Source organism: Electrona antarctica (assembly GCF_951216825.1).
Source record: "Electrona antarctica genome assembly, chromosome: 1".
NCBI lineage: Eukaryota > Metazoa > Chordata > Actinopteri > Myctophiformes > Myctophidae > Electrona > Electrona antarctica.
In genome coordinates, this window is record NC_136806.1 from 25,041,147 (window position 1) to 25,065,260 (window position 24,114).

The 24,114-nt window shown below is 42.1% G+C and overlaps 3 protein-coding genes across 10 annotated transcripts in view; all 3 read left to right on the plus strand.

Annotated features, from left to right (window-relative positions):
• Positions 1–4,147: 4,147 nt before the first annotated feature.
• On the plus strand, positions 4,148–11,886 carry LOC306913648 (uncharacterized protein). Of its 2 annotated transcripts, none has more exons than XM_079490434.1 (5): positions 4,148–4,428; positions 4,833–5,221; positions 5,521–5,723; positions 7,531–7,600; positions 7,961–11,886. In XM_079490434.1, exons 2-5 carry the CDS (start codon positions 4,903–4,905, stop codon positions 9,145–9,147), a joined length of 1,779 nt encoding a protein of 592 aa, XP_079346560.1. In that variant the 5' UTR covers positions 4,148–4,428; positions 4,833–4,902; the 3' UTR covers positions 9,148–11,886. The 2 variants fall into 2 exon arrangements, with proteins under 2 accessions (XP_079346560.1, XP_079346561.1); XM_079490435.1 differs by having other exon boundaries at positions 4,150–4,428; positions 7,531–7,591.
• Positions 11,887–12,480: 594 nt separating this feature from the next.
• Positions 12,481–17,759, plus strand: LOC306930736 (uncharacterized protein). 3 transcript variants are annotated; one of them, XM_079511830.1, is made up of 5 exons: positions 12,481–12,677; positions 12,856–13,543; positions 13,929–14,053; positions 14,161–14,287; positions 14,515–17,759. In XM_079511830.1, the coding sequence occupies exons 2-5, from the start codon at positions 13,228–13,230 to the stop codon at positions 15,498–15,500; spliced, it is 1,554 nt and encodes a 517-aa protein (XP_079367956.1). In that variant the 5' UTR covers positions 12,481–12,677; positions 12,856–13,227; the 3' UTR covers positions 15,501–17,759. The 3 variants fall into 3 exon arrangements, with proteins under 3 accessions (XP_079367956.1, XP_079367958.1, XP_079367957.1); XM_079511832.1 differs by having other exon boundaries at positions 14,161–14,278; XM_079511831.1 differs by having other exon boundaries at positions 12,495–12,591.
• A 186-nt stretch (positions 17,760–17,945) lies between these two features.
• The window catches only part of LOC306931374 (serine/threonine-protein phosphatase 2A 55 kDa regulatory subunit B gamma isoform), a 52,145-nt gene continuing 45,976 nt past the window's right edge, over positions 17,946–24,114 (plus strand). For all 5 annotated transcript variants that reach the window (XM_079512750.1, XM_079512751.1, XM_079512753.1 and 2 more), the window contains exons 1-2: positions 17,946–18,019; positions 18,154–18,215. The gene's annotated coding sequence lies outside the window, so the exon portion shown is untranslated. The remainder of the gene's footprint in view (positions 18,020–18,153; positions 18,216–24,114) is intronic.

Sequence of the window (24,114 nt, forward strand, 5' to 3'; positions counted from 1 at the left end):
CAAAGTTTCGTGCAAATTAAACGCAACGTTTACAAAGTAGGCTAAATGTTTTAATTGCATGTTTTTACTTTACTACTTTAGTGAGAAATCCCACTTGATAACATGTGTGTAATCGTGTAATTATTACAACAATTAAACCACCAAAACATTTTTCATCTCACACACCCCTAGAGGCAGTCGAGCACCCCCTTTTGAGAATCTGACTCTGGGTTAGGGAAAGGTATGGTAGCCTACAGTAATGTTGATAGTTCAGCATAGCCAGGCCAGATGATCAGACTATCAGGCTATGCAAGGCTAGGTTACCTTTAATGGGATGATCAAAATGAGATGCTATAATGCATAGGAAAATAAAGGTAAAGACAAGAAACTTAGAAATTATAAAAGTATCTTGTGTTTTTATACAAAGACAAAACAGAAAAAAGACAGCTCAGCTCAGACATGTGGAACAAAGGGCACAGATACATACACATACCTACATCGAACCATAAAATAAAATACAAAAACAATATACATATGGACACATTGTTTGGTGCTTGATAGTCTAGATGGGTTAACAACTACCCAGAGAAAATGAAATAAATAAATAAAATTAAAATATGTATATACACACATAGACATATATACACATACTGTATACACACACACACACACACACACACATATACGACAGTAACAGTATTAATACCTACAGCCAAAGGTGAAAAGTAAATTAAAAATAAAGTGAATAAAGAAGGAATGATGATCCTATCCATCAAGGTTAGCGGTATCGCTTCTGTCAAGGAATCCTATGGTCAAGGTGGTAGCTAATTGAAGGCCAATAAATCGCAAATATGGGTCCCATATTTCATAGAAGGCATCTGTTGTGGAGCGTAGCAGGCAGGTTAAGAATTCCAATGGCATGCACTGCATGATTATTTTGTGCCAATCTTTCTTTGTTGGTGGTTTCTCATTAATCCAAGAAAACAGAATATTCTTTCTAGCAGCATAAATTAAGAGATTAAACAGACGCTTATGGAACTTGTTAGCAATAGGGTCGGATTCAAACTCCATATTGAGGCTCAGTATCTTGAGGAGGAGGTGAAGAATTTCAATGGAATTTTAGGTGTGGTCAATAGCTGGAGCATTCCAGTCTACAGTAAAGGTGAACAGCAAATTAATAATATGTCAGGCCTGACATATATGGCCTGGCCATATGTAAATATTGTATAGATTGAGTTTTGTAAAACTGAATCCATTGTCTTTGGATCAAATAGTAATCTCAGCAAGGCTGATGGCTTCTTGGTTAGAGTGGGTGACAACATTACCACACGAAAAGATGAAATTACCTACCTAAAATGAAATTACCTAGGTTCCATCCTGGAGGCTAATCTTTCCGGTGATAAAATCCACCAACGTAATCAAAAAAGTCAACCAAAGAACAAGATTCCTATACAGGATCTCCCCACTGGTCAACAAAAACACCTTGAAGACCCTAACAGGAGCCCTCGTACAAGGTTTCTTCGACTGCATGCACCTCCTGGTACCACAGCACCTCTAAGGCCCTTAAAACAAGGCTCCAGACTTCCCAAAACAAACTGGTCAGGCTACTATACACTCCCCGAACCCACCTCACCCCTGCCCATTTTGAGAGGCTGGAATGGCTTAGGGTTGACGACAGAGTACAGCATCTTGCAATGGGTCTGGTCCACAAGATTCACTACACCACCAAGATGTACCTGTCTAAATACTTCCTTAATGTCAACGAAGTCCACACCCACAACACCAGAGGGAGTTCAACAAACCATGTGCAACCCAGATTCGGCACAAACAAGGGACTAAATTCATTCCGCTCCTATGCCACCAAAATGTGGAACGCCCTACCAACAGTCGTTAATGTAAATCCCTTGGCTCTCAAAGGGCACCTATACAGACAGCTGCAATTCGAATCTGGCCCCCTCACTGTTTATGTGTTTTCCCAGTTTACCTCCTTTTATGATGATTTTCCTGTTTTTGATTATATAGAAGTGTATATTTGTCTGTGTATAGTCTCTAAATGTTCTGATGAATTGAAAAGGGTGGACACTATTCTAAACAAGTGTAATGCTTTATGGTGTCGTCCACAGTTAACAGTTTTTGTATTGAGTTGTGCTTGAAATGTTAAATGTACTGTAATTCTCCAAACTGTTAATAAATACTTCAATCAATCAATATGTTTAAGCTTTATAACGACAAAACGAGACTGTGTTGGGTTATGGTTGTGCATGATGACCTTATATACCGTATGTGGAATTGTGGGATAATATTTTGAATTATATTTTAGAAATGTATTTGTTTTTCCCAGAGCCATCTAATAGAATATCTAATAGAATATCTAAGGCTCACATAGTAAACCTCTCCATCAAACAGGGACAGGTCCCCCAAGATTTCAAACTGGCCAAAGTAACCCCCTTGCACAAGAAAGGGAGTAAATTAGACCCCGGCAACTACCGCCCTATTTCTATTCTTAGTTCCATCTCGAAAGTGATGGAAAAAATAGTCTATGAACAGGTTGAAAAGTATCTTGCCACTAATAAATTATTGTACGAGTTCCAATCTGGCTTCAGAACATCCCACTCCACTGACACATGCCTCCTCTATTTGAGCGACCACATCAAACAAGAGGTGGACGCTGGCAAATACTGCGGCATGGTCATGCTGGACCTCCAAAAGGCTTTTGACACCGTGAACCACTCCATACTGGTTAACAAGCTAAAAGCAATTGGTTTCGATAGCACATCAGTGAGCTGGATGCAATCCTACCTGGAGGGGAGAGAACAGATGGTGGAAGTGAACGGAACACTGTCCCCCCCCCTCCCAGTGAGCTGTGGCGTTCCACAAGGAAGCATACTAGGGCCTCTACTGTTCCTAATATATGTAAACGACATGACTTCAGCCTGTGACTGCAACTTGTTCCTGTTCGCAGATGACTCAGCACTGCTGGTCTCGGACAGGGACAAACTGCAGGTTGAAAATGCCCTCAGCTCTGAACTCGGTAGAATCTGCACCTGGCTCGCTGATAACAAACTATCTTTACACCTGGGAAAAACTGAATCCATTCTCTTTGGCTCTATTAGTAATCTCAGCAAGGCAAATGGCTTCTTGGTTAGAGTGGGTGACAATGTTATCACACGTAAAGATGAAATTACCTACCTAGGTTCCATCCTGGAGGCTAATCTTTCCGGTGATAAAATGGCCACCAACGTAATCAAAAAAGTCAACCATAGAACAAGATTCCTCTACAGGATCTCCTCACTGGTCAACAAAAACACCTTGAAGACCTTAACAGGAGCCCTTGTACAGGGTTTCTTTGACTATGCATGCACCTCCTGGTACCACAGCACCTCAAAGGCCCTTAAAACCAGGCTCCAGACTTCCCAAAACAAACTGGTCAGGCTCCTACTTGATCTAGCCCCCCGAACCCACCTCACCCCTGCCCACTTCGACAGGCTGGAATGGCTTAGGGTCGACGACAGAGTACAGCATCTTGCAATGGGTCTGGTCCACAAGATTCGATACACCACCAAGATACCCATGTACCTGTCTAGATACTTCCTTAATGTTAACGAAGTCCACACCCACAACACCAGAGGGAGTGCAACGAACCATGTACAACCCAGATTCGGCACAAACAAGGGACTAAATTCTTTTCGCTCCTATGCCACCAAAATGTGGAACGCCCTACCAACTGTCATTAAGACATGCGAATCCCTTGACTCCTTCAAAACCGCTCTCAAAGGGCACCTACGGATGGCTGCAATTCGAAACTGGCCCCCGTAAAATCTGAATCCCCCCCCCCCGCCCCCCCCTTTTTTCCCCTCACTGTATATATTTCTTTTCCCTTTTTACCTCCTTTTTGATGAATTCTTTTTTGATGAATTCCTGTTCTGTCTATAGAAGTGTCTATTTGTACGTCTCTAAATGTTTTGATGATTTGAACATGGTGGACCCTGTTGGAAACAAGTGTAATGCTTAATTGGGTCGTCCACTCACAGTTAACAGCCTTTGTATTGAGTTTGTGCTTAAAATGTACTGTAATTCTGCAAACTGTTAATAAATTCTTCAATCAATCAATCAATCTGTTTTTTCCCAAATTGAGTAATGTCCAATACGAACAGTAGGAGGCAGCAGCAACACGCCAACAAAGAAGAAGACTGGCGCTCGCTTCTTCCCGCTACTGCTGTGGGAAGAGGGAAGTCCGGAAGTGACGTTTCACACAGATCTTTTTGGAGAAAGATGGCGGAAGCGACGTGACCATTAGCTTTAGCGTGGTTGCAACTTGCAAGAAAATGAATACTTTATACAGTTACAATCTACACTTCATAAAGTGACCGTCGTGTGTCTTTACCAGGGAGAGAATTCAACGCTCTGTTATTGTGACCGTATCATCGGAGCTACTTGTTCTACACGACGGTCAGTAGTTTCGTTTATGGCCAAGTGTTTACTTACCTAGCGTTGGTTTCGCGCGTTTCTTCCGTGTTTGTTTGCTAACATATCTGTGCTACCCAATAGTTACGGGTTTATTATATAACGCGAGGGCTTTCAATTCTTTAACTTAATTTCCCATCGTAACAATGGGCGCTATTCTTCTTAGAATATGGAACCTACCTCTCCCTCTGCTGTACGGTAGCTCCGGGGAGAGGTTCCATATGCGGCTAGTTTTTCTGTGAACCTAGTAATAAGCCAAAGCCGGTATCTTATTGCCTTTTTAGATCATGTGTGGGATAGGATAACCACTAGTTTTAGTTTACGTAACGTCTACATTCTTGGGCTGTGTGCATCTGCAGACATATTGATCACTTTCTTTTGTACAACAGATTGGGAGCCAGTGCGATAACATCACTGCCACCAGAGCAAAACACATCCCCGGGAGTCAAAGGCCTGACCATGACCTCTGCAGAGACGTCAGACTACCATAGCAGAGCGTTTAGAGCGCAGCTGACCACAACGATGGACACAATGTTGAGGACTGCTGTGTTTGAAATCAGCAAAGTCTTTGACGGCTGTATTTATGATCACCAAGTGGAGCTGGTGCAGAAGACGGAGGAGATAACTCGACTCCAAAGAAAGCTCATGAGGGCAGAGAGCAAATTGAGGGAGGGGAGGGGAATGATCCGGCAGGAGGAGACGATTACAATCGACGATGATGAAGAAGAAGAAGAAGACGAACCAAGCTCTGATCATGTCCCTGAGATTGTTGTTGAAGGTAAGTTGCATTGTTGACAACATTGAACAAAACAAAGACTGCTATATTTGATTTCTACTCATATATTCAGCTGTGACACCTATAATTTTGCAAGGCTGAATTAAAACAAATTATACAAAAACGAAATTGTGATATTGATTAATCTTGATTGGAGTTGACCCGGTCACCTCCATCTAATAATTGCGGTCACCGTGACCGCAATTATTAGAATGTTCTCAGTGATGGTCACTTGATGGAGGAATCAAGTCACAACTCATTCCCGCATAAACTCTTAGGACTTGTTTTCTGTGTGTACACAGTACCTGATGACTGGTGTACCGCTGTCGGTCCTGATGAAGCCCCTGTCGCCCCCCCTGATGAAGCACCTGATGAAGCACCTGATGAAGCACCTGATGAAACACCTGATGAAGTGGCAATACAAGAGGACAATCCTCCCTGCCCCAGTGTCACCCTGCGTCCGCTGTCTGTGTCTCTGTGGCGAATTCCAAACATCAAACGAGAGGTGGGTGACTTCAGCAGAAGAGAAAAATGCTAATTCAATTTTATACTGGAAACGAGCATAAAAAATAGCATTATACATGTTTATTTGTACTTTATTTTATATTGTGTTTTATAATATGGAAGTGGTGTGTATATTAAACATTATATTTACAGCGTGTAAAGATGCAGAGGTTTTATTGCGTCCCTTAACTATAAACTGTGTTTTGGGATGCAAAATGCACCCTATTTTAATCTCTGGGCTTGTAAGAGCCTAGACGTTTCCAGATCTCCACTCGGCCTACTAGCCATTGTTTATGTTACAGCCTATCTTGTTTTGGCTCAGTTTTGTCCTTGAAGCAGCCACAGTATAACTATGATTCTCTGCCTGGTGCAGTGCTCCTGGCAGAACTGACGTACCACTGACCTGAGTGTTATTGTACTTCTCCCCATGATATCATGTACATAAAGCAGACATTAGTAGCAAAAGAGGCTGAACAAACAGCCGAAAGACACGCACATCCAATTACATGTAGGCTGGGTCTCCGTCATAGAGTTAGAATAAAAAAGTCTGCACCAATTTCAGCTTCCAATACTTTACTTTAAAGGTCGTAACTTTTCGTGCCAAAGCCCTTCCTCAGACCTTCACCGGAAGGTGAAGGTCTGAAGAAACTTTGAAGAAGTTGCAAGGAGATTCCTCTCATACCGTGTGTGTAACGGAAGGTGACATTCGGTAGTCCAATGAGGCATCTATTTTTTTCTTTTATATCTATGCTGGTACATGCTACTTCTGTTTTTCCCCATATTGAAACGTTGCACACACAGTTGTCAGCATATTAGCAGTTCATTATTGCTGAAAGTGAACTAAAACCTTCAGACTAGTTAAACATTTTGTTCTTTTGCAGTTATTTTGTGATCATCCAGTACCTATGGGGCTTGGTTATCCCATTCTGGGCGGGAACCCCTTTTGGTGTTTTACCCCCTCAGGCCGGGAACCCATTCTTGGGGTCTGTACAGTATGTACAGTATTAAATGTAAGAAATTTGAGCTGCTATATAAATATTTGAAGTTTTTCAGAAAACTTAGGTCAGGATATAGAGGCATTTTTAGAATGTGCCTCAGGCCTAAATGGGTTATTGTAGCTAAATCATTTGAGACTCTTGGTGTATGGCGGTTTTACATCATGAGCCCATTTTCTGATCATGTGGAGGCAGTACAAGTGTAAACATTTATATAACATTGAAATAATGAATTGAATTTAAGGCCCGGATGCATGGATTATCAGTCTGTTAGATGTGTTGATATTTCAGTGTGTAGCCGCCAGTGTTGGAGGACAGGAGCATTGTCCACATGGCTGGATCCCATTCGCTGGATAGACAGACTGCGTCTGTTATACACCATAGCTTTGTGTTGAAGATACTGTAATTTGTCATGAAAGTATTTTTAATGATTTTGAATCGCAGAATACAAAATACACATGACTTGCATAAAAAAAAACTAGCAGTCAAAAACTACGCTAAATGGAAACACCCCTCTACATTCTGTTGTTGACAATAGTGATTATCTCATCTGTAATGCATTACAAATGTTTAATTCAGCAATCCTTTAATATACAAATAAAAATAGTCCCATGCTAATTGGAACTTTCCTTTTGACATCGTTCCTTCTGGAAATTGAATACTCATACGATGCAGTTTCATAAGTTGGGTTCAGTCTGTGAGCCCTGGTGTAGATGACCTCTTCCAGTTGTAGATACTGTAATTTGAGACATTGGCACCATCTTGTGCTGTTCAAACCCAGAGATTTCACCAACAGTATCTTGTCTTTTTTAGATGGAGAATGACGACTTTGAATCCCACCTGTTAACATCACTAAAAGAAGATTCCATGAACAGTGAGTATTGTAAACGTAAATTTCTATTTGCAAGCGTCTCTGTACTTCATATTAGCCCATTCAGGACGGGAACCCCTTTTGGTGTTTTAAGCATTATGTTGTACTTTAGCTATTGAAAAATAGCAGATCTACAAGCTCATTGGACTACGAGCTTGCATTCAGAGCAAACGTTTTAACTCAAATCTTTGCTTCGGGGGGGACACAACATATTTTCAGATTGGGGTCGGAGGCCAAATGCATATCATTTTGGGGTCCTTGACATGGCACAGTTTGAGAACGACATAGAAACATGAGGTTTTTCAAAAAACTAAATGGGTTTCATGGGGACTAATATTTTTTTCCAATGTGTTTCTCCCACGGGCTCATTAGCACAGAGAAGTTGTCGCAGCAAGCTTAAGCTCAGCCAGAGCCTAAACCTACCTACCCGACTACGCCACCGTCCAGATCGAGAGCTACAACAAAGCAACAGGGTTGAAAATCTGGACAAACAAACAAACAACAAAGTTGTCAAACGTCGTGTGGGGAGGCCGAGCAAAGCGGACAAGAAAATACGAAGTTCTACTACTCAAACGAGCTCAGGTCATGTTAAAGGAGAGGAGAATATGATTTACTCGTGCAAGTTCTGTAGTAAGGTCTTCAACACAGAGTTTGGTCTAAGTGTACATGCTCGGTCACACAAGAAGTGTACTATTTGCCAAAAGATGTTTCCTTTTCCAAGCTCTCTCCGCCTTCATATGCAAGCTTGCCGCAAAGTCAAAAATGAAAGGGCACCTAAAAAGGAGAATGAAAAGGCACCTAAAGAAGACAATGAAAGGGCACCTAAAAAAGAGAAGTCTACGCAAAACCTTGAGTCTCCCAATAAAGATGATCCAACCACATCCACAGAGGCTTCTCCTAAAAAAGATTTTTTAAAAGCCTGTCACGACTGCGGACTGAAGTTTCCTCACATCTGGGCACTGCGCATCCACAGGGCTCAGCTTCATAACATAACATTAGAAAACAAAAGGTTTCACTGTAAAATATGCACCGAGAAATTCCCAAGGAAATCTTTACTGAAAAATCATTTGTTCAAAGTCCACGGAAAGCAGAAATATGGGGAGACCAATGGCGATCTCTCATGGATGAAGCCCTTGGAGGACATTGTGGATACTCAAGAGGCCTCTAGCGTGTCCCAACAAAAACAAATCCCATCAACTGACATTCAATCCAATCCAATAGCAAAGAAACGGAAGAAAAGAGAAGATCGGAAATTATCGACTGGAGAAGACTGGAGAACCCAGGGCAAGGAGGTCTCTGGTGGTTTCAGCTGTTTACAGTGCAAGAAGGTCATCAGCAGCAAGTTTCTGCTCATGGAACACTATCGCATCCATACTGGGGAAATGCCTCTAAGCTGCGAAGGTTGTGGCAAGAAGTTCCGTTGCCATTCTTTGAAGAGTTTCCACAGGAAGAAGTGTGCAGGTGTTTCTTTGGACTTTGCTCATGTCTGCAAGCACTGTGGCAAAGAGTTCATCAATGCCAAATGCTACCAAAAGCACTGCGTGCGATATAATCATTAATCAACGCAAGGTTATGACGGAGGGTGTCACAGTGGTTTAGGAGGTGACAGTTTATTTTTGACCCTGTACTTGTATTATTGTAGATGCTAATGTTTTTTTTGAAACGGGAGACATGTTCCTGATCTATGATGGGGTCACTTGGCTCGGGAACCATGATTGGTTCCAGAGGCCTTAAAGGAGCACTACACCCATTTTCTTTTCTTTTTTTTAATGTTTTTTTTTTGTGGCTTTCGCCTTTATTTTATATATTTTATGGAGGGACAGACAGTAGGCTGACAGGAAATGGGGAGAGAGATGGGGGGGAAGACATGCAGTAAAGGCTGTCGGGATCGGGAGTCGAACCCGCGGCACACTGCCAGACTGGGTTACCAGCCAAGGTGCCTGGACCACTGAGCCATGGCCCAGGCCTACTACACCCATTTTCAACATTAACTTCATATAATTGGTCTTCACTAATGTACAACAATGATAACATTCCTTTTTATTTGCTCTATCTCAAGAGGTGGGTTGTTGCACAGTTCAGAAGCCTTCCTAAAATGACAACATTGTTTTCCTTCAATGACATCTGGGGAAATTTAAGCAAGGTGGTTTCTATTTCAGTCTGCTAATTAGAGAGGTGTAGTTTCCCATTACCTTGGGCTGCGTCTCGGTGCTTATTGTGTTGTCCTAGCTCGTCTATTCACACTCTAACAAGTATGTAAGGAAAGGACCTCTAAAGTATATAAAAATATTTGTTGCAAGATATGTTAAAGCTGTCCATTTGAGATTTTGTTTGCATAGACATTTTAACATGAAACCTCTAATCCAGTCACAAAAAAATATTAAAGTTTAGATCATAAAGTAATGTTTATTCTTTGACTTCAAATGTCAATGTGTATGACTATTTTATGAGTGCAAATTCTAATGTACTCGTGTTTTATGAATTTTATGAGCTCTCGAATCTACAAACTCTTGAATTTTGCAACATATCTACCTTTTTTATATATATCCTTTTCTTTACCTTGTTCGAGTGAGTATAGAGCAAAATAAGGACCTGTGGCACAGCCGCAGCCTAAAAATCACTGCTGATGTCAATTGAGCATCCCAGCTCTGAAGAAAACAGTGAGTAGATGCAAATGATGCCATCTTATAATAACTGAATTGGTGAGGACCATAATATGAAGATTTGGTTGAATATGGGTGAAGTGCTCCTTTAAAGTTTTCCTGTACATAACATTTTGAATGCGTTTGTTTTCATATATTAAGAAATTAACAAGATTGCAAGATTCACACTATTCACTTGTTTTCAGTCCTTTCTGTATTCACTTAATGCACAATCCCTGGCTCGTTTTTCTCAGTTCCTCTGACAAGCTTTCTCTTGCAGACTAAATACTTGGTTAATTTGTTCTGGCCTGGCAAATCAAATCCGGGTGTCAGGTTCCAGTTTGACATTTTTTGGCCAGTCAAATTAAAACGTTAACATTTGACTCTCACCCATAAACCAAATTTAAAATAAGCAGCTTTAAATTGTAACATTTTAATGGGCCATGTTGACGTGAATCCTAACACAGGACTAGGGGAATCAATCAGTACCTTTGCAAACACTATATTAATAGCAAGTATTTCCTAAATGTGAACTTACCCTTTGGTTTAAAGGAAGGTCCTGATCCGATGGATGGACACAGGTGGTACCACTTATCATTAAAGACTTGACTTGGTGTATTTATAGGCTTTTTAGCCTTCCAGTTCTAAAGTGTGACAACTCTTAGAACTCATCACGTATTGTCTGCTGATATCTGCTTATAGACGTTAAAGGGACACTTCTCCCCTTTTACAACGAGATCTTATATTAATGATTTTTGAGTGAGGCAGTACTTTGAAATATTGAAATATCAAAAAACACATTACCCACATAAAAACCCCAGGAAAGAGTTTCTTGTCTCCCAAACATAAGATCTGGTTGCAAAAGGGCGTGAAGTGTCCCTTTAAGGCTTGACATACTGCTCCGGAGTCTTTTACACTTTGGGACTATCTTAATATCCAGACTGAGACTAATGTCTGAAAAAGGATCAATGTATCTGAGACTGCTATGCAGTTTCTCAACAAACAATGCATTGGAAAATGTAGTCGCATGCACATGTTCTCAGCATAGAATGATGTTGTAAAGAGAGAGTTGCCCTCAACGTGTTCTAAGAGCAGGCATGTCTGAAATCACCTGATATTTTTGTCATTCTCTTTGAGTCAACCTTCTCTTCAAGCTTATCTTAGCTGTGGGACTTTTTCTCACTAGGTTGATATATTGAGCTAATCTAAAAAATGCTTTTCTAAAGATATTTTGATTAACATTTTGACTTCCTCCCAAGATTTTCGTGGAATCATTGACACAATTTGTCAATTATTTCCATATCAACATATTTAATGTGTTTGAGATATGGAAATTCTAGCATGATGACCTGGAACGAAAATGCACACCTAGGGATATTTCTTTTCAGACAATATACACTGTAACATTTCTCTTTTGTTTGACGTTGTATTGTAAGTATACCGTATATGTAGTATATTAGAACAAATATATGTCATTCATTGATGATTGGTCATGAATGTAAACGAAAGGCACCAACTAAACATTGTCTTTTTGTTAGTTTACATGCTTTTACTTTGCATTTTTAAAATGTGTTTGTTTTTTGCTTTTGAAAGCTTTGAAAATATATTAATAGACAAATGGCATTTGTATGACAATAAACTCCATAGTGTGACATACAGACGTGTTTTTTTTAAAATATATTACATGTAGTCAGAATGTGCTTTTGTGATGTATATTTTAATCAACAATGGTAATGGTTTCTGCATAATTTCGCATCTATTCTCATTACGACTTGAGACTGCACAAGAGAGAAATCTAGCAATTTGTGTTCTGACAATTTGTCTTCCTTTTCATGTACATCCTTCCCTGGAAATGCTCCATCTATTCTATTATTTGTCAGCTAACTGTAAATCTGTCCACCAGAGAGTGCTTGACTTTATGCATCTCTTGGATGCCATAAAATCTTCTGCCTGACTTCTCCAATGTTGGGGAAAGATATGAATTTATTTAAATAACTATTGAACACGTGACATTGTATGCTGAAAAACAGATTTCTGTAGTGTAGTACTGTATACAATTACTGAATTACAGCTGTAGCAATAACAACATACAAGACCAAAACGCTTTAATTTAAAACACCTGCACTTATATAAAATATGTCAAAGACATCAAATGCTACTCCGTGGGTGGAAATGGAATATTAGTTTAAGATTTAAAACTGAAATTGTCGCGATGTGACGCCTTCCCTTGTTACCTCGCGATACTTTACTATCATCATTCAGCGCACACACCTAGTCCTGCTAGCTAGCGTTAGCAGGACGGCAAACCACACCACCACTTTCCTGGGGCTGGGTGGCTATTCTGGGCTGGCCAAGACAAGAGTACGTGAGCTGTATAATCTCTGAATTCAGAAACGATGGACGGCATTTGATTCCTTCCTCGACTAACGAACACAGTACTGAGCGAGGTATTTGTTTTTGTTTGCCAGGTCGGTGGCTTTGCCAGAACGATCAAGTACTGCATGGTTACGCTTCGTTGGCTCTCTTGTTTACACGTTAGCATGCATAGTAGCATCACATGCAATGCAAGCTTACCAACGCTCTCTTCAAGCAGTAACGTATACCTGTCCCGTTGTTTGCTTGCAGGTAGATGATTCCCTACACCACAAGACTACATGTATTAAATTGGACTGCACAAAGCTTGCTATTATAATGCGCCACTTGCAATCATTGCAGGAGTTAACCTCATCTTTAAAGCTAAATTAGCTTGCGTTGCCATCATTGGACCATCCTAGCTACACCACAGGATCATCTCGTTCAAGAGACAAGAGTTCACAAAGCTATATTGGACAGCTGCAATAAAAAACAGCTGAAAACGACCTGCATGGCAAAATCTCAGGGCAATTCATAGCTTCCAAGATAAGCTAGCTATCTTGGGTCAGCTTATAGTATTGGAAAGCTCCATTTGTCTTACAGCTTCCACTAGAGACTGGGCACCGTAAACGCTGTCTTAAGTCCATGTTATTGTCGCCATCCTACTCATCACTGAAACAAAGGACAATGGAGTCGGTGAGAAGTGCCTTCCATGCCCAACTCGCCACAGTCATGGACTCGCTGCTGGCAGCTGCTGTGTGTGAGATTGCCAAGATCTTTGAGAGCAGCCTGTGTGAGCAGCAGGCAGAGCTGGTGCATAAGGGAGAGGAGATCTCCATGCTCAGAGGAAAGCTGGAAAAAGCAGAGAGGAAGATGAACGTAAAAAGTGGGGGAGAGGAAGGGGAGACATCAACTGGAGATAGTGAAGGAGAAGGCTGTCGACGGCAGCAGGCTTTGACAGGTGAATTGAACATTTGATGAATTGAACATGGTGGACCCTCTTGTAAACAAGTGTAATGCTTAATTGGGTCATCCACTCACAGTTAACAGTCTTTGTATTGAGTTTGTGCTTGAAATGTACTGTAATTCTGCAAACTGTTAATACATATTTCAATCAATCAATCAAAGTGTAGGTAAGATGGCCATGGATTCAAACCCAGGGATGAACAGTCTGCTTGATCATTGTTTAATGTCCATAGAATAATACTGCAAGAATGACCAGGAGGACGCTGCATTTCAGCGTAGAGTCAACTTGTCATTGTCCTCATCCTTGATATTAATTTCTGTTTTGTGAGAGTAATTTTATTGAAATAGTACCTGCAGCTTTGCCTATTTGCCCTCTGTAGGTCAGAGTGTGGGAAAGGAGGTGTCTTCCCACCAAGACCCAGTGGAGGGTCTTAGTCAGAGCCTCCGTAGGCTGAAAGAGGAGGTTACGGGCCAGGATGTTGGTGGTGCCTCGGTCAAACATGAGGTCAGACTCACAGAATACAAGAATACAGTACGTTAATCTAATCTGAGAGACCTTCACAACCTTTCCGTACTCATAGATTTTTGGCATGTTTCAAACTTCTCCCACAGCGTTCAGCATCACGCAACACACCAGGCTCGGTGGCAGTCCAAGTCACAGAGGGAAGTGTTGCTGCAGGGGACCAGAGGCAGGGAGACCCCTTGTCTGCCACACAGGCCAAGGCTAAATGTAGGAAATGTAACTATATAGCTGGCCTTTTTTAGTTTTTTAAACCTTTTCAACAAAACCAGTGCATGCAAGTATTCTACATGTGATTTGTGTCATTATTCAGTATGCTAGAAATAATTGGCAATTTTTAATGTAAAATAGCCTCAATGGGTTTCTGACTGTACATGCATGCATGTGTTTTGTAAAACAAGAATTACCCAGCTCTCTGTCTCTTGTGTTTACTATTTTCACTGTAGTATCGCACTGGGATCAGGGCAGTCGCAGTGCAGACCACAGACCTCTACAGGAGCAGGCCTCCACTCCATTCCTATCCATTTCCCAGAGTGGCCGTTGCTCCCCCAGACCTGACCCAACCCTAGCTCAACCAGGGGAGTGGTTACCTGGTCTGGAAGCTGGTCGGGGTGGGGTGTCCGGTCTAGATAACCTCCAGGCGGAGGGCACCAGTTGCTCTGGTCCTGCCAGCAGCAGCACCGGCACAGATACGCCGTGCTTCCGACCCGGCTTTGGTTCGGATGAGACCAGCAACGAGGATGACGATTCCTCCTTTCCCTTCCTGGATCAGGAGCATGAGAACCAGAACTCCAACCAGAACCCACTGCCAGGTCAGTCAGCAGTGCAGAGGGAGGCAAGGCAGGACCAATCGCAAGCACAGTCATCGTGGAGACCCCGTGATGACAGGGGTGGGAGGGGTGCTGTCCCTCAGATCAGGAGAGCCACTGCATTTGCTAACAGAGACCCATTGCGACCACAGTCCAACACGCAGTCCCACGCCCTCCGGCACACGCACACTCTCAGCCACCCACCAGCCCCCGGTGGTGGGAACGGCCGCCCGTACACCTGCCCATACTGCACCAAGTGTTTCACCTACCCCTCCCATCAGCGCAGACATCTGTTACGCCACACAGGAGTGCGACTGCATCCCTGTCAGTTCTGCGACAAGAGCTTCCTCACTCCGTCTGAGCTCACTGTGCACACCCGTACACACACAGGCGAACGGCCGTTCGGCTGTGCCCAATGCGGTAAGCGCTTTGCGCGTAGCGGGAACCTTAGGGCCCACCAGCGGGATGTTCACATGGGGAAGAGGCCCTTTGCTTGTACTGACTGTGGTAAAAGGTTTGCTCACAGGGGAAACCTGCGTGTGCATAACCACAGGGTCCACCAGGGGGATCCCTACTATATGGATGACCAGCCAGAGCCAGAAATTAGCCAAAATCCCATTTGAAAAGAAACACTAAAAGTTGCTCCTAATTGGCACTAAAATATCCTAGCAAGGAGTTTCCTCTTAACCTATCCACAAAACTGATGAGGGTACTTTTACCAAGGGATGGACGTCTAGAAGTCTATAAAAAGGACACGGTTGACCTTGTTGCAAATGTATGATATGTCATGTTTTATGTACAAGCTTACTGTACTCAAAGTGATTGGTCGATAGGGGACTGATCTGTATCATGGCTATACAGAATACACAGGTTGGTGTGAATTAAGTAGACCTCTGTTGTATGAGCCTAAAGGCCTTCCTGGTGACTGGTCATTCAGTTGAATTACCCTTCTGTAAGCACAAGCTTGGAGAACAAGATGACGGCATGGTAGTGTCACACGGCATGATGTCTATTGTCTTGGCATACCACCAAGGCACCATAAATATAATGTACCTGCACTTGTGTCTAGAGCTGCAATTATGCATTATTTTATTTGTCATTCTATTTTTGATTAATCGAATAATCGAGGAACACTTTTTGATAAATCTTTTTTTGTATCAATGAATCTATAACAAAAAGTAATAGATTTTTCTTTATAATCGTTTAAATTGATTAGCCTGAAGAATTATTTGAAGCCTTATTGGTCCATTTATGATATTTAAAGACATGTACAAACATACTGTAGGATGTATTTTTTTGTGTGCGTGCTGTATCTATTAATTTGAATGTTATCTGTAGATATCTCAAGCCTAAAGAATAATTGCTAATACCGACACAAAATAAATCCACCATGTTATGATTGGACATTTTGGAAGATAGTCAGTGATGTTAACTAAACAATGATTATTGTGTTTATATGATAAACCTTACATTTCATATGCCATAATATATGCACTGCACTTGTGCAAATTTCACAGGCAAAAACAAATCCATAAATTATCGATTTAATAACTTTGTTCGATTAACTGTTGCCGCCCTACTCGCCATGAGTAGACAGCCACAACCCACATGGTGACGTGTCTAAATCTAAATCCTGCCCTTTGGATTGACACAAATCTAGGCTACTAAAGGGCAGGCCAGGCTGATGGCCAAAATACTTCAAATGACAGCAGTTCCCTTTTCTTATGGAAACTGAATCTGTGGTCGAGACAAAACCGGTGCCTATACAGCCCAAATTGTGCTGTTGAAACTTGAGAAGGTTGCAATGAGGCATGCCAGGCCAGATAAACGATCTCAGCAGAATCAGGCTGCACCATCCCATTTTCCTTGGCGCCTACTTGTTCCTGACTTGAATGTCTGGTAGCATTAAATGCTTTATTCTTAAACTAAACTTTCAAAATTATGACTGGCATGACTATAGGTATTATGACTAAATTGCCCAGTTGGAGCTAAGTTTTAGTCATAACATGTTTTCTTACACCTGTTTTACAAACAGCCACTTGGAGAGGCTGCTGCATTCATTTTGCCTTTCCCAATGTTAGTACGGTAATTTACATGAACATTCAAAATGTGAAAGGTTTTCTTTGTACAGCTTTTGTATTTCATTTGTTGATGCTGTGCTGCCTGTCGTACATTTTCGATGGTATTAAACTGTAAACAGGGTAAAGGAATAAAACAATTTACAATCTACAATTTAGGCATTTAGCAGATGCTCTTTATCCAGAGTAATTTACAATAAGACATTATAGTTCTGGTTTGTTTATAATTACAATATGGCTCAACTTAATGACCATAGGACAATAATGGAGACGTATCCTTTATGGTTCATTCCATTTCTCAAACTATGCATTTCACTGTACTGTAAAATGACTGGATTCAAATATCCATAGAAAGGAAATAATGCTACCACTAAAAAGTGATAGATTTTCATTCTGGATTGACTATTCTCTGCATTTTATTTGTTATCAAATAGTGGAGTAACACTAAGTAGTATTTTGTTTGCCACTATGTGAAAGGAATGCTAATGAAGCTACATATTCCTCAAAGCCAGTAAAGCACTAGTAAATACTGTAGTACTTGCTGGAGTGGTTAGTTTGTCGTGTGGCATGCAGAGGTAGTGTATCTTTCCCATGAAATGTGTGTTAATATGTTGATGTATTATCCATGTGCCCAGATTTCAATTTTTATATCGACAGTATTGTAGCTCAAATAAAATATTTAAAATAAATCTTTAACTGTAAAGAATTGTGTATAAAGATATTGTTGATGACCAACGGCGGTACTTTATTATTCATCCATGTATTTGTTCATGTGAAATGAAATAAAATGCATCCATGTCCAAACTCTTCTCACCATCAGCAATATTTTGTTTCTTGTTTCTTCTTTTTTCTCTCTCTCTCTCTCACACACACACACACACACACACACACACACTGTGACACACGGGGGGGGGGTGTTGTATCACACTTTAACAGCCACAAGGGGGCAGTGTTAATATTACGGTATGTGCCGCTAGCTCTTGTCTGAATCGCACCTGTTTAATTCTTAATTATACTAAACTACACGACCCAACATCAGAGGAGACTCGGGAGAGTCCACGGCGGTATGTGTAATTGCATTTCTCTTTCATAAGAACATGTATGATGATGACTGTGCTCTTCATTTCCTTGAAAAACATGTTGAGTTGAACTACTGTGGGAATGTTTTCATCATTCGTTTTTGTTGTTCACAACACAGGAGAACCACAGTCTCAAATCTTCCCATCCCATGCATGCTGCTTTGCCACGCTGGAGCCACTGGTATGTAAACTATGTAGCATTAGCTCCGTTTGTAACCTCATATCTACGCTTGTAAACTATAGATATGAGGTTACTTTTAGTAGTAGGCTACTAGTTTTTATTGATTGATTGATTGATTGTTTGAATTATCTTTTGACAGTTTGCAGAAGTACAACTCAATACAAAAACTGTTAACTGTGAGTGGACGACACCATAAAGCATTACACTTGTTTACAATAGGGCCCACCAGTTTCAATTCATCAAAACATTTATATAGCCAAAAACAGGAAATAATCATAGGAGGTAAAAAGGGGAAAAAATATATACAGTTGAGGGGGAAAAGGGGTGGGTGGGGGATTCAGATTGGGGCCAGTTTCGAATTGCAGCCGTCCATAAGTACCCTTTGAGAGCAGTTTTGAAGGAGTCAAGGGATTCGCATGTCTTAATGACGGTTGGTAGGGTGTTCCACATTTACATTTTAACATTCAACATTTTAAGGATAACAAAAAAATGGTCAAATGATCAATAGAGAAACCATAGCTAAACAGTACACTATAACAGATGACCATAGTCGTTATTACATACAGGCGTTGTTCATGATTATTGGTTAGGTGAGCATGTATCTGTATTGTACAGTACATGAACAGAACATGATAAACATCTATGGAACCAATGAAAACAACTGTTATTATTTTAATTGTGGTGAAAACTACAGTGGACTACTGAGCATGTGACAACAGGCAGTGCACCTAGCCACCTATAGTGCCCACTCTTCTCTAGTGCCCAGTTGTCCCGGTGCCCAGTCTTCCTGGTGCCCACTCTTCTCTAGTGCCCACTCTTATCCCCCTCAAAGTGCCCACTCTTCCATAGTACCCTGCAGTCTTCCCCAAAAGATGGAGCCCAGATTTCCCTATAGCGCCCACCTATTCCTAACAATAAATAAGTGGGTTATTTGTAGACTTGAAAACTGGGTCACTCTGTTGACCTCTTTTTCCCCTGCGGTTGGAATTGTATTGAAATATCTCTTTCTCTCTTTGTGTGTGTGTGTGTGTGTGTGTGTGTGTGTGTGTGTGTGTGTGTGTGTGTGTGTGTGTGTGTGTGTGTGTGTGTGTGTGTGTGTGTGTGTGTGTGTGTGTGTGTGTGTGTGTGTGTGTGTGTGTGTGTGTGTGTGTGTGTGTGTGTGTGTGTGTGTGTGTGTGTGTGTGTGTGTGTGTGTGTGTGTGTGTGTGTGTGTGTGTGTGTGTGGCCTAAACAGTCGGGTCGCTATTTTTGTGTGTGTGTGTGGCCTAAACAGTCGGGTCGCTATTTTTGGCATATTGATTATAGAATTAAAAAAAATAGCAGATCTACAAGCCCACTGTTAGCGCGCTGTGCGCTAGATAGGCTATTTTCACTATTTGTTTGCAAGGCCATTAGTGGTTAAAGTGTCCCTTACACCTCAACTCACCTCAACACCTCAAATCGATGTCTTATCTACTGTATATTATATTATTTCATATTTTGCTCTAACTGAACCTAGCCTTTGGGATTTCTGTACTAATTGATCTGCTACTGTGTTGACAACACCTACTCGATCACACGCACACACGCACGCACGCACGCACGCACGCACACCGTCTTGAATACTGAACAGGGCTTGCTCTGCAACCCATTACCAGACTCCTGAGCCCTTGGTTTGCTCATTGAAAGATTACATTCAGTGACCCCTCAGTGACCCTCCCCCCACCAAGGTCACCTGCCTCTCTCTTTCTCTCCCTGTGGGGTTAATGCTGCCATTATAAAACTGAAACACGCAATTTCAGGCCCGACCCTGGACTTCAGCATAAAGCAAAGTGAAGAAGGTATTGAAAGAGAAGAGATTTCATAAGGAAATGTATAAAAAGCTTGTGTGTGTCTTATGGATAGTTCAGGTTTGTTATCCAGAGAGGGGGGGGGGGGGGGGGGGGTGAGAGAGAGAGAGAGAGGGACTCGATATTGATGCGAAAGGATTGGATTCTTGTAGAGTAAAGCTCCAGGCTCTTACTGACCTTTCAGGTTCACGTGCATTCTCATGTGTGGCCTAAAGAGTCGGGCCAGACAGAGCAAACAGGTACATGTATTGGGTAGAATAGTTGTTTGTATGCATGTATGTAGTGTTTTAGGCAAGCTTTGCTCAATTCTTTGTTTAGATTTGGTGTGTGTGTAAATCTGCTTTTTGGTCTAAGCAGCTTTGCACTGGGGAAAAGAAAACAAACAGTTGACTTCAGGGATATTACTTTTTATGGCTATGATTTTTTCAAATCATGTCGATAAAAGTGATGAATTCATGTGTAGGCCTACATGTACACCCTTATACAGCATTCCACCAGGTAATGTTGAAGGAAAAAACAAACTACTTGAAGGTGACAAGACAAGGACTAGATGTGCCACTAGTACAGGAGACTAGAAGACTAGGCCACTTTGGTCTTACAACACATACATTTGGTCTGGAATGTAATGTGCACCACAGCACCTCAAATGCTTTGACATTACCCGAAAATATATTGTCAGTAGACAGCTAGTCATGGCCATAACCCTGTCATGGCCAGTGTTTATCACCAAGGCGAGTGTGTTATCACTGTGTTCCATCAGGGATTAGACTATATAACGTTTGTATTTATGTTGTCCCGTTTCAGTTTCTTTCCTTCTCCCAGCCCTTCAGGCGGTTGGCTTAATCCCCCATCGATGCCTTTATTCCCGCCACCAAAGTAGTCATTACATCAACATCACCAGCCCAGACTCCCAGGAGTAAGATTATCCCTCTGTCACCTTGCGCTGTAGTAGTCTCCTCCCCTCCCCCAGAATACATACAACTATTCATACAGAAGTGAAAGGAGAGGAGATATTTATCCAAATAAACTCAGCAAGGGGTTTTGTGGAATTTATAGCCCTTTGGAGTGTGTGCGTGCTTGTGTGCACGTGTATGTATTATGTGTGCATGTTGCACAATGCACATACATTTACATTTGTGTAACTGTCTTTCTGTACCTGTGTGCACCTCTGTGGTTTCATTGTGTAACATTGTTCTGTGTGTGTGTGTGTGTGTGAGTGTGTGTGTGTGTGTGTGCGTGTGCGTGTTTCATTTTCCATGCAAATCATTTTCCAAAATGATTTGCATGCACAAATCTGCGTTGTGTACTTATCTTATCCTTGCCCTTCTCTCAGCTCACCTCAGCAACGTGGTTAAGGGGTTTACTGTTGCCCCAAGGCTGCTTATAATCTACCCAGTCCCTCTGTTCCCCTGGGGCCGCAGTTTAATTTGGGTTCCCATTACTGTTGTGACCCCCCCCCACCCCACCTTAGGAGATTACAATCCTGTCTCCCTCCGAGGGCCATGAGATGATATATCTTCTGCTGACTGTACTTAAGCCCTCACTCAATGTGCTAATAGTGTTAAAGGCTGGGCAGATGTTGCAGAGCTTTTAACTTTCCTTTTCTACTGAGTACATTTGTCTGTTGAAAATTGAGATTTAATGGCTGCCGGGCTTAGATCCAGAGGACGTTTGCGCACTCAAATGATATTGAATTTGAAGGCTTTTACCAAAGACACTCGTTTTGAAGGCGGGAGAGTCTTAAGATCAGAAATTGGGTTTTTGTCTGCATAATGTTTGTATGTATGGATTTACATTTAGGCATTTACATGTAGGCTTGTCCCAATTTGTGTGTGCGTGCGTGCGTACCGTGGTACTGGTTACTTACTAACATGCTCATGCTGTAAAAAAATAACCGTCAATTTGGCTAATTCTGTACAAATCAACACTAAGGGTTTGAAAAGTGTGTATGTGCAGGTGTGTAACCAGGAGAGTGAATATCAGGGATCAGGCATTGGTCCATGCTGCTCTCCAAGCGTGGGGTTTTTCGGATGACTGGCAACATACCCAACAGTTCCCCTTCATCCTCTCTCATGTTTGGAACGTGCAGCGTGATGGTGGACTGGAGTGGGACTTCATTATCTTCCTTCTGCAGAGTTCCTGGGTATTCCGAGTGTGTGTGTGTGTGTGTGTGTGTGTGTGTGTGTGTGTGTGTGTGTGTGTGTGTGTGTGTGTGTGTGTGTGTGTGTGTGTGTGTGTGTGTGTGTGTGTGTGTGTGTGTGTGTGTGTGTGTGTGTGTGTGTGTGTGTGTGTGTGTGTGTGTGTGTGTGTGTGTGTGTGTGTGTGTGTGTGTGTGATTTCATTGGCTGCTCTTGGGGGTTGCTAGGCAACCCTGAATGTGCGTGGCTGTGTGGGGGTGGAACGGAAGAAGAGCACCAGGTCAACAGAGACAGACAATCACAAAACATTGCAGCGTCGGATTGGAGCGTCGGCCACAATGCTCGTGATGAATGATGATGCCTGATCATTATCATTGCTGGCTGGGCCTATAGTGGGTGTGTTTGGGTCTCGCAAGTCCACCCTATAGCCACACAGTTGATGCTTATTTATGTATGCCAGAAACTGTGAACGATATTTTTCAGTAGGCTCTGTTTTTCTTGCATTCACTGTGTGTATGTGGGGGGTCAATCAAATCTTTTAACATACAGACGGACTTAAAAACAGAGTGCAGTGGTCCTTTTGTTTTGTTAGTGGTGGGGGACACTGCTTTGACGTTTCACATCGCAACTGTTTTGACTATGTGATTCAGTCATGAGTCAGCGGCGCTTTGACAGATTAACTTTGAGTCACCGATGAATGCATTTCATTGTGGCTGATCTTTTTTGTGTCACTTTTTGTGGTATTGATAAGTGGCAGCTTGCGTGCGTGCGTGCGTGCGTGCGTGCACACTCACTGTGTGTGTATCTGCTCACTGACTCATCTTCTAATCATCTTCCCCCAAAAGCTCATTCTAGCACAATAGTGGTGTGCTACTGTATCTCCTCCAACAGATGCTTTTTCTTAGCTACTGTATAGTCTCAACTGCATCTATGCTGATCTGGATGGGTATAAGTAAACGGTAGACGGGGGGTCAATACAATATAATATACAAGACAATGCTGGAGTTTGAGCCCATTGCCTTTGGGTCCATGCAGTGTTCCAGTATAACCAGGGCAACAAGGCCGGTCTGAGGCCAAGGGTTTCATGGTTGAGTGGCGGGGCCTCTACGAGTGATGGACGGTCTGAGGCCAAGGGTTTCATGGTTGAGTGGCGGGGCCTCTACGAGCGATGGACGGTCTGAGGCCAAGGGTTTCATGGTTGAGTGGCGGCCGGGGCCTCTACGACTCTACGAGCGATGGCCCTCAAGTCATTCTTTTGCGCCCAAGGTCAGAGATAGCAGTTTGGAAATTAATTGAACTTGACATGCATGGCCTGAGATTCCTGCCACTTATTACAGTGATATACTGAACATAATGATAAGGAAGCTGATGATTATGTGATTTGAGTGAGTGTATTGCTATAGACGCGCTGTACAGTATGTGGCAGGGCTCCCGCGGATCCTTAAGAAGTCTTAAATAACAATGAGTGCCTTGAGACTCTAACAATGAGAAAATAACAATGAGTGCCTTGGTACGTGGGTACCAAAGCACTCATTGTCATTTTCTGTGTACGGATACCTCATGATGAGGGTCAGTACTGGGTGACCCGGAGAGATTTGGAGCCAAAGCCGGAGCTGATTTTAGAAAGAAATTAACCCCATATCTTGGGGCTTTAGAGATGTTTTTGTGACATTTAGAGGTTGGGCATGGGCAGGGTGACCTAATGGTTAGAGTGACTTGACCAATAATCAGCCGGTCACAAGCGTAATCCCTGCACAATAGCCAATGTTTCCATGGTAGGAACATTGAGCAAGAAACACCTGCTTGTCGTGGGTCACTCTAGATCAGCGGTCCCCAAACCTTTTTGGCCGTGCACCCCTGACCTAGCTGACGCACTCCCCCAATGCTCAGTCTTATCGTATTTGGCTGAATATTATACATTTTTAAATATGA